The sequence below is a fragment of the Miscanthus floridulus genome, chromosome 1, assembly GCF_019320115.1.
Source record: "Miscanthus floridulus cultivar M001 chromosome 1, ASM1932011v1, whole genome shotgun sequence".
Classification (NCBI taxonomy): domain Eukaryota; kingdom Viridiplantae; phylum Streptophyta; class Magnoliopsida; order Poales; family Poaceae; genus Miscanthus; species Miscanthus floridulus.
The window spans coordinates 202,745,170-202,754,968 of NC_089580.1; the positions used below are offsets into that span (position 1 = coordinate 202,745,170).

General features: G+C 42.6%; 1 protein-coding gene across 3 annotated transcripts; it reads left to right on the forward strand.

Annotated features, from left to right (window-relative positions):
• Nucleotides 1–746: 746 nt before the first annotated feature.
• On the forward strand, nt 747–5,825 carry LOC136450899 (uncharacterized). 3 transcript variants are annotated; one of them, XM_066451587.1, is made up of 7 exons: nt 747–803; nt 1,244–1,532; nt 1,919–1,977; nt 2,505–4,071; nt 4,156–4,268; nt 4,353–4,602; nt 4,712–5,825. In XM_066451587.1, the coding sequence occupies exons 2-7, from the start codon at nt 1,370–1,372 to the stop codon at nt 5,257–5,259; spliced, it is 2,700 nt and encodes an 899-aa protein (XP_066307684.1). In that variant the 5' UTR covers nt 747–803; nt 1,244–1,369; the 3' UTR covers nt 5,260–5,825. The 3 variants fall into 3 exon arrangements, with proteins under 3 accessions (XP_066307684.1, XP_066307665.1, XP_066307674.1); XM_066451568.1 differs by having other exon boundaries at nt 758–896; XM_066451577.1 differs by having other exon boundaries at nt 761–896; nt 1,266–1,532.
• Nucleotides 5,826–9,799: the final 3,974 nt, after the last annotated feature.

Consider the following 9,799-nt stretch of genomic DNA (forward strand, 5'->3'; position numbering starts at 1 on the left):
TGCACTGGAATGTGGAATCTAGCATGGCAGTGGCATGCATTCGACACCAAAAGGAAAAAATGGAAATTGGACCTGTCTTTAATTCATTTTGGCCCTTGTTTGTGCACGTTGCTCCTGCTGGCAACACACAAGAATCCAGAGCCACTAGGTTTGGTACAGAGAGAGACGTATGTGGATAGTAGACGGGCATGCAAGCACCAGGTAGCAGCATCGTATCCAATCCGTAACTTGACTACTGCTACTGCTACCACAGGCTTATTATTGGCGGGCAGGCAATTACCAAGGCTGGAAGCTGGATGGATCATATCGGCCGGCCGGCCTCCCACTTTTCGCTGCAGGTGGAGGTGGGGAAAAAGTTAAGCTAGGGTAGCGTGCGCTTTGCTTGTGCATCAGTGCATGGCATGTGCTCCGATCCTCCTCCTGGCCCTCTCCTCCTCTCCTCGGGCCGCCCATACTCCGCGCCTCCAGAGTGCCATATATAGCTTGGTGATAGCTGCCCCTGCATTGTCCTTTCTCCTTTCTCCTTTCTCCTTTCCTTCTTCCTTCAAAAATCACAAGGCCGGGGAGAAAGATTGACACGTACGTCAGGTAGAAGCAGAAATGGAAAAGCAGCAGACCCAAAGGTAGCGGCAGCACGCACTGGGTACTCACCGACGACACAGACTGCTTGCTTGCTACCTTGGCTCTTCTGATTCCTTCCTCCCTCCATCGTCGTCGTCGTTGTCGCCGCCGCCGCTGTCGCTCCCTCGCCAGGCCACCACGACGACTTCCCATGCTTGGTCGTCCTGCCATCCTCTTCTGAGGCGAGGCTTCTCCCGGCTCAACTGAAATCCACGGCCGTTGATTGAAGCTCCGCTCCCTGTACGTACGTGCAGCTCTGCTCTCTCACTTACCAGGTAGGTGTAGTGTAGGTCACTGCTTCCATTTTGCATCACTAACTCTTAGCCTCTTAGCTGTTGGGTTTCCTTCTTCATTTCTACCTACCCAGTACCCACCACTTGCGCCCATATCAATTACTGATTCCAATAGCACAGAAATTGAGCTGTATGTATTTTTCATACTACGTAGGTCGTCCTGAAAATACTACATGATTTGTTTCCCTTCTCAAAATACTGCATTATTTTTTAGCATATTACTACATGATTTCATACCTTAATTTGTGTTAATCAACAGTTCATACCCAAAAAAAAAACGGCTGCTTTTACTGTTTGCTCGCTTCATCAGCTGGCTGCAAATCTCACAGGGACCACACCCACTTCCTACAGAAAAGATCAATTGGCTCGATGAACTAAGCAATGAGGACAGCATAAGAGATCAAATTACAAGTGCAGAGTACTGGGAAAAATAATTATAGGTAAGGAACACCAAAATGGGGAAGAGAAGACAGAAGCGGCTTATAAGACGCCAGGACAACAGCATAGGCTGCATGGCAGGCCTCATCCACATGTTCTATTCCCGCCATGACGCCAATAAGCTCCTGTTGGATAGGAAGCAAGGGAGCAGCAGAAGGCACACTTTCAGTGGCTTTCCTGGTAATTCTCTCTCTCACACTTAAATGGTTGTTTCACTGTTGTCAATTTACCCGATAATATATGGAATTCTGATATTGTTGATCAAAGCAATAAGAGACAGGGATTGCTTTATTATGATATAAGTAGCTTGGTGAAATTGTGTCAGTAAAGTATGGCGATATGATCTTAATATATAGCATTCTCCCTTGGGCTCTGGCTTTTTGTGATTTCACCAGAAATATTCTCCTAAACTAGACTCTAGTGCCACCTGTCCCCACCCCCTGGAAAATATTAAGACATGTGAGGATTTTTTCCTTCAAAAAAAAAGACATCTGAGGAAAACATCAGATTTACAATCTTGGTTACTGGAGTTTGTAATGCTACTGATGCACCCAGCATGATTGCAGGAAGGGGCCACTCAAGAAAGAATTCCATGGACTTGGACGAAATAGATGAATACGACGATGTAAGTTCTCTTCGTATATGCAGATCTATAATAATAACACGATGGTTATTGTGTTCGTGTTCTCCAGAGTAAAAAAAGTTTAGTCACATGATGGCTGATCACTACAGCAGTCTGCTTAATGATTTTGTTTACGCTGCAAAGATGCAGCAATGTGTCCAGTACTCCAGTGAGCATAGCCATTTCTTGACTATGCAGTTGTTTGCATAAGAAATTTCCACCTGGCATTGATAGTGCTCCTTCAGGCATACATGTACTTTAATATCTCCCACAGATACGTTTCTATTTAACAATAGAAGGGCTTAGGGGATACCCAATGGCCAATGTGTATGAACATCAGACATACTTTGCATCTATATTAGCATGTTAAAGCATCAAATTGGAACTGATTTAGTTTCCATCAAGTTTCTATTCTATGTAACATTTGATATAAATGTATCCCTTATGTCATTTTTGCAATTTCTATGCTGCACATGTTACAGCTTATATTCTGAAAAAAATTGCATATCCTATGCTCTTACGTTTCTCAGAACATGGAGGAATCCAGTTCGAGCAAACCAACAACAGTAAAAAGACTTATGGAGGACGAGCTAGGAGAGGTAAAACAGCTGAAGATTCCAAATGATGAGGTTCAGAGAATATTAGCTGACCTGGGACATGGTGCCTGCCTGGACAAAAGTTCAACCCAGAACAGCAAAGCAAAGGGAGACCAAAATCACAGCAGAAGTATCACCACGGCTGCTCCATCTGGATCTTTGGATCCCACTAGTTCCAACTGCATGAAAGAAGCAGAAGGAAATGAACTTGAATTTGCCTTGGCAGATTTCTTAGGACAAATTCATAGGGAGCATGATGATCAGACTCATAAAAATTGCAAGAATAAGCTATGTACGGAGCTGAAGGTCCTAATCCAAACAAAGATTGCTGAGTTAGATAATCCTCCTTGCACAGTTGCTTATGACCACACTCCACAGGGTGATGAAAAGGATACTGCTGATGGCAAACATCTATGTAGCAGCAGTGAAACTCAACCCAAAAAATTCAGAGATGCACTGGAGATGCTAAGCTCAGACACTGAACTTTTCTTGAAGATACTTCAGAAGCCAAATTCACATATTTTGGAGAGCGTCCAAAGGCACCAAAACAGACTGATAGGGACCAGGCAAGAGCCCACAAAAATGGCAGATAATACAGACTCCAACAAAGATACAAAGAGTCTGAATCAGCATGAGTTGGCCACCAGGACACATGGTAAAGAGAGTAGGCATATCTTTTTCTGGAAGAAGGAAAGATCGAACAGGAGGCAGACTGCAGAAGGAACCAGTAGTTCTCAGCCAGTTAACAAAATAGTTATACTGAAGCCAAATCCAAGAAGAGAGATTGACCATGCTGTAGCTGTTAGTTCAACTCAAGCTCCAAAATTAGGTGCAACTGAAGGCTCAAAGTTTTCAATTAAGGAAGTCAGAAGGAGATTCAGAATCGTGACTAGTGAAGCTACAAAAGGAAGACCCTCAGTGTCTGAAGATAACCTCCAAAAAGATCAACATTGTTTCAAAAGCTCAGCTTTCACGATAATAAAAGATACCAGACAGCTCGCTGAACGGTCCTCAGAAGGGAAATCCTCAGCTACAGTCATAAAGGATTTTAGATCATCAAATAGCGGTAGGCAAAAGAAAAGGAATGATGGGCCAACCAAAATTAATAACAGTAGCATAATCACAACATCAAAGGATGAATCTGTCTTCTATGACGAGGCCAAGAAACATCTAACAGAGATTCTGAAGGACAAAATACAAACAACCAAGCACCCAACACTCCAGATCTCAAGGTCCTTGGTGAGGATGCTCTCCCTCCCTCAGTCCAGCACATCATCACCTAGAAGTAGCCCTAGGGCAAAAGACTGCATTTACCTTTCACCTGAAGAGGCAAGCATTCATGCCATATACAAGTCAAAGAGAGAAGAATTTTTAAAAGAAGAAAGCCAGTCAGGAGAATTTTCAGAGAGTGTTGTGTGTGATCCTAGTGAAGCACTACATGAGCAGGCTGTTCAGGAAAGGTGTTGCGTCAAAGAAGAAAGTCAAGAAACAACACAAGAAGGTAAGTTTAAACTTCCATAGTCAGCAAAATGGTTCAACAGCACACATGGTTGTTTTTTTAAAAAATATGGTAAAATATTTGCAGGTGCTGAACTTGACACTCTGTGCACTGAAGAAATTGACAAGCTGGATTGCATGGAAAGAAATAGAAATGCATGGTGCACCCCAGCAAAGCAATGCACATATAAACCATCGCAAGTATGTTTCAGCCAGTATTCAGTGTCGTTCCATCTTGTTTCCATAGCTTTTAATTTTGATGGTTTTGTGTACTTTACATTAAAGGATATGGTGGAAGAAGCAGAACCAGGACAAGGGCATGTCGGAACGTTTCCAAGCTCCCCTGAGAACGACTTTGAAAAACTAGAATGCCAAGAGCCCACAACTCCCCGGCCAAGTGCACCGATTGAACAGATATCACAATTTTCTCCTGATGGAAACCACGAAAAGCAAGAGCAGCCGAGTCCTGTCTCTGTTCTTGATGTGTTCTTCCATGAAGATGTCGACAGTACTGACACTGAAAACATGATACAATGTAAACTCATGAATTCACTCAAAATCAAACTTGCAATTTCCATTAACATTGAGAAAATGGATGTTCAGAAAATTTAAATGATTTATTTTGGTCCTCCAATGATCTACAGGTGAGTGGCATACAGATATCTTCAGGACGCAATACACCACAGGGGATGGTTCAGACCAAGGGATTTTCTGGGAGGACAAGGATCTCAGGTTAGGTTACATAAAGGAATTACTAGAGCTTTCAGAACTGTGCAAAAACCAGAACTTAGAGGTATGGTATCTAGAAGATGAATTAATCAGCCCTTGCTTGTTCGAAGAACTACATCAAGGCAATCAAATCGATGATATGAAGCTTTTATTTGACTGCATTTGTGAAGCTGTGACAGAAATCCAGGATATATACTTTAGAAGCCCTCCATGCTTATCTTCTCTCAGACACAACATAAGGGCACCTCCAGCGGGACAAAACCTTATCTCAGAAATCAATAAGCATGTCGAGCGACATCTCCGTTATCAATTTCCAAGCACATTAGACCAGCTAGTTAATGTGGATCTTGAAGGTGGCAGTTGGATGGATCTTCGATCAGAAAGTGGAGAGGTCACTGTAGTAATATGGGACTGCATACTGGATGAGCTTCTGGAAGAATTAGTTTACGATTTGTGGATTTGAAGCTTCAGTCTCGTAGTCAGTAATGGAGTCTCCCTAACACCATCTGTAGATTTGGTAGTACAACAACTAGAGTCATAACCTGTAAATAGAAGTCGGCATACTGACAACAGCATGTTTGTGTGGCAAAATCCAGTAATTTGAACATGGAGGGCCACAGAAAGAACATGTGCTTGAGAATTTGGGTAGTTCACTTCAGAGTCCAAGTGCAGCAGAAGTCATTCTTAAAGACATCAGCGGAAGTTGTTATGTGACATTATCCTGAGCCATGCGATGGATATAATACCTTTCAGCAGATTCACAGTTAATGGCTTTGCATGGTTAGGGATGTTCTTGGGGCCAAAAGCACGGTAGCATGCGGCTCACTGTGGGGTCATGTGAATTTCATCATGTCCCTTGTGTATATTCTTGTTATTATGTGTATACTGTCAGTTATGGGTGACAATCAACATATTGTTTTTCAAGCAAAGTTTAGAACATGGTGAGTGTGTGAGCATGTGTGTGTTGGTTTGGTTTGGTTTGGTTGTGTACACTAAACTATCATCAATGAAAGTATTTCAGTTAATTCAGATCGCATTTCCATTTTGTTTGCTTCAATAGCTCTACTGCTGAACTGATATGTGTAGGTTAACCTAGATTTAGTTCTAAAGTCATCACACTGAACGAAAATGGACTGACTACATTTTTCTTCCCTTTTATCAAGACTGGGGACAATTGGTTACTAAAGTCAGCATAAAGGCTAACTACCCAGGTATCACCCCCCAGAAAATCAGCAGAAACAATCCACAAAAACACATCCCACTAAAGCTGCGGTTGGTGGGGATCGAACTGGAGTCTTCAGCTAGAAAGATGCAATAGGTGGCTACTTGTCTTTTCCTGACTAAATTGTAAACCAAGTTGGATTTAACTGATTGATTTTCAGTAACAGCAGGCAACAACATAAATTCAATTCTTAGCTTGCTATGCTAGAGTAGAAAGAAAAAATAATAGTGATGTTACAGAGCAAACCATGTCATCATGTACATGCAGGGAAGAAAGGACAGATATGCACACTTGAAGATGTGATTCATGATTGCGTATATAGGCAAGACAGGATGGTATCTCAGCATGCTACCATAACAAATGTTCCCTTTTTTGTTGAAGTAGATATGAAAAAGGAATAGCCATTGTCGTTTGCAAAAAGCAAAGGGCAGAGAAACATAATCCCAGTGATAGATGATGCTTCCCACCAGCAGGCATCAAGTAGTGTTTCTATCGCTAGTGGTCTCTCCAGGATTGGAAGTGGAAGAAAGCTGAATCGTGGCCGGGACCTACACGCCCCCAGCACCAGCAGCATATGATCCACTTCCTAGTCTGAAATTCTTTTACGCATGCATCATGAGGTCCAGGTGTTAGGCGCCCTACATCTACATATACATGCATGGCAGATCCACTAATTTAACCGCACACTTAAATTTGGATCAGAAAAGAGCTATTGGGCCCCTAAAAATCGCATGGTGAATCTGCCCATCCCGCGAACCAATGCAAGTAGATTTGGCCGTTTGGGGCAAGAGATGACCAATCGAATGCTTCCACGCCTAATTCGATCGGGACTCTCATTGCACCAAGCACCAGAATAAATTCAAGTTTGATTAGGGGAACAAGCCTCCTAGAATTTCACGGAATCGATGTTTGGAGGAGAGATTGGACTCACCGCTCAGGAGCGCCCAGGAGCCACAGCCACACGCGCGCGCAAATTTGCAGAGCAGTGAGACGCGGTGGCCTCTGAAATCTTGTTTCCATCCGTGTGTTGGGATGATGGAGTTTCGGTACATCCGCGATTGAAATGAAGACGTTTCTCAGTGATGGGAATTTGAACTCTAGTAAAAATTGCTCAAATATTTCTTTTTTAAAGGCAATAGCAGGATTCTGCTTTCAATTAATTTATGATAAGCAAACTGAGGCTCAGCTGGCTGAGTTCATGTGGTGCAACCTGCTCACCGGCTTTAAGTTTAAGTTCCCGACTTTGATAGGGATGTTCGTATTTTTCTCGATTTATTTTAGAATTTAATAGCGCTATTATTTTTAATGGTATGTGATGTATCTGTTGATAGCGGAGATGTTTTTGGTGACTTCGTTAATCTCGAGATTTGCCGGTCTAACTCGGTTCTTTGAAGATGCTCATAGAGATAGAGTGTGCGTACGTGCGTTCATAGGGGTGCGTATGCGCTCGTGTATATGAGCATCTGTATCTAACTCTGGGCGTTCGGTCTGACCGAACCGAACCGATTGGTTCTTCGGTCTTTTGGAAAGTTCGGTCATCTAAAAACATAGACCGATCGGTTAGTTTCAGGACTCAGGACCGAACAAATTCGGTCTCGATTAGTTTGGTTTGGTCTCGATCATTACTGAACTAACCGGACTAGACAAAACAACTACTAAATATTATAATTTATAGCAAATTTTAGCAATATTTTATCTATTTTAAAGCAAAAATAGCAATACAAAATATAGACTAAACTAAGTGATAACAGTCATGGTTGATATAAACCCACTAGAATAAATATTATATATTACTAATAATAGTCTAAAGTACATATTAGGTCAACAAAATCCAAATATTTGGTTAGTTCGGTTATCCGAGCCATATAATCGAACTAACAGTAAAAAGTTCGGGTAGTATGGACTCAGACCGAACTAGTGACCGAAAACTTCAGTCTCGGTCACTCCGGTCTCGGTCTTTGGTCTTCGGTCAACTATGCCCAGGGTTATCTGCGTCTGTAACTGAGTCTCGTAAAAACAAAGTTAATTAATTAAGATAGAAAAATGGAATTGAATACTTCGTCGATCTCGAGATTTGCTAGTTCAACTAAGTTCTTCAAAGGTGTTCATAGGGGTACGATATGCGTGCGTGTATTCATAAGGTTGAGTTTGCGCTCGTGTATATGAGCATATGCATATGTAGCTGAGTCTCGAAAAAAAAAATTAATTATTTAAGATAGAAAAATAAAGGTTAATTAACTAAGATAGAAAACGGAATTGACTCAGTTTGTCAGTTTATTAAAGAAATAGAAACCTTGCATAGATCCTCAGTTGTACAGTCCATTAAAGTAAAATCAGCGAAAATCTAAACATGACAACCCCCACACGACTAACCTTAAGCAGCCCACCGACGTACAAAGATAACCCACAACCGATGGAGTCCAACGCATGTCATCATTAGGGCCTATCACAGGTGCTAGTGATAAGCAGCACCGAGTCTCCGACTTCCAACAGCGAACGTCAGTCGAAGCCCTGACACGCCACCCATAAAGATGGCAACGCCCCCCCCCCCCCCCCCCCCCCCATATCCGATACCCGACGGGTATTTGATCCATTAGAGGATGGGGATGAGATCATATCTTTATCGTGGGTATCTAAATAGGCAAGAATCTATCTCCGACGGGTATAGCGGGTACGAGAACGTTTCCTGTTTACTCGTCCTCGTTACCCGTTGGAGAACCCGACTATTTAAGCTGTCATGCGAGTATTATACCCAAAGAAGTTCAATATAGGTATTTTGGCCCAAATCTGAACAATCATATATATAGTTTGTGTGTTCTAGGAACCCTAGTTCAATTTTTCCTCACCATCTCCGCCAGCAACAGAAGCACGCCTGCCTCACGAGCGCTCGTGCCCCTCGCTTCCTCAGTTCGGTCTCTCTGCCACCTTTGCTCGTCCTCCTCGCAACCTCGCTCCTTCTCCTCGGCATCTCCGAGACTCCGACACTTATACCCGGGTGAAGAAGAAACGTCTCCGATTGCAAAGCTGCGACCCCAAGTGTCCTTGTTTATCGGGTATGCAGTACCCGTCGGTTATCTGTTATCCGACCGATGCCCGACGGGTATGGGGATGGGCAAGAATCTATACTCGAGACAGTTAACGGGGACGAAGACGGGATGAATTCTCCATAGCGGGGAAGAAAACGTTCCGGCGATACCCGACGGGTACATCCCCGTTGCTATCCATAGCCACCCATCTACTCAGAACAAGTTCCAGTCTTCAACGGAAGTGGACACAACGTGTCATTGTTGCCAAATTTTATCGCATCCTACAACGAAAGTAGCTCCAACTTCACCTGATCCACTCTAAGGATCTGTTTGGGAGAGACCCAACAGCTCCAGATCTACTTTTCCAAGCCAACACTTCTAAATCCACGCAGATTCATTATTCATCATGTTCGCTTGATCGTTTCTGTGGCTTATAAGCCGGCTAATGTTGTTTTGTTGTGAGAGAAAAGCATTGTATCATGGTCGATAAGCATGGCTGATACGATCAAGCGAATACGGTGATTATGCGCACAAAAAGATATGGACGCTTGCGCCGCTCATAGATGATCGTCATTCAATTGAACAGATGACAAATGACATATCACATATTTACTGTATTTAAACTAAAATCATGACGCTTTGTTGAACAAAAAAAATGAATAGAAAAGGAATATAGTTTTCAAGGGAAACAAAAATATCAGCACTTTCAGTATACTTATCAAAAAATGGCATATGACTGTCCAGCTAGTGATTTA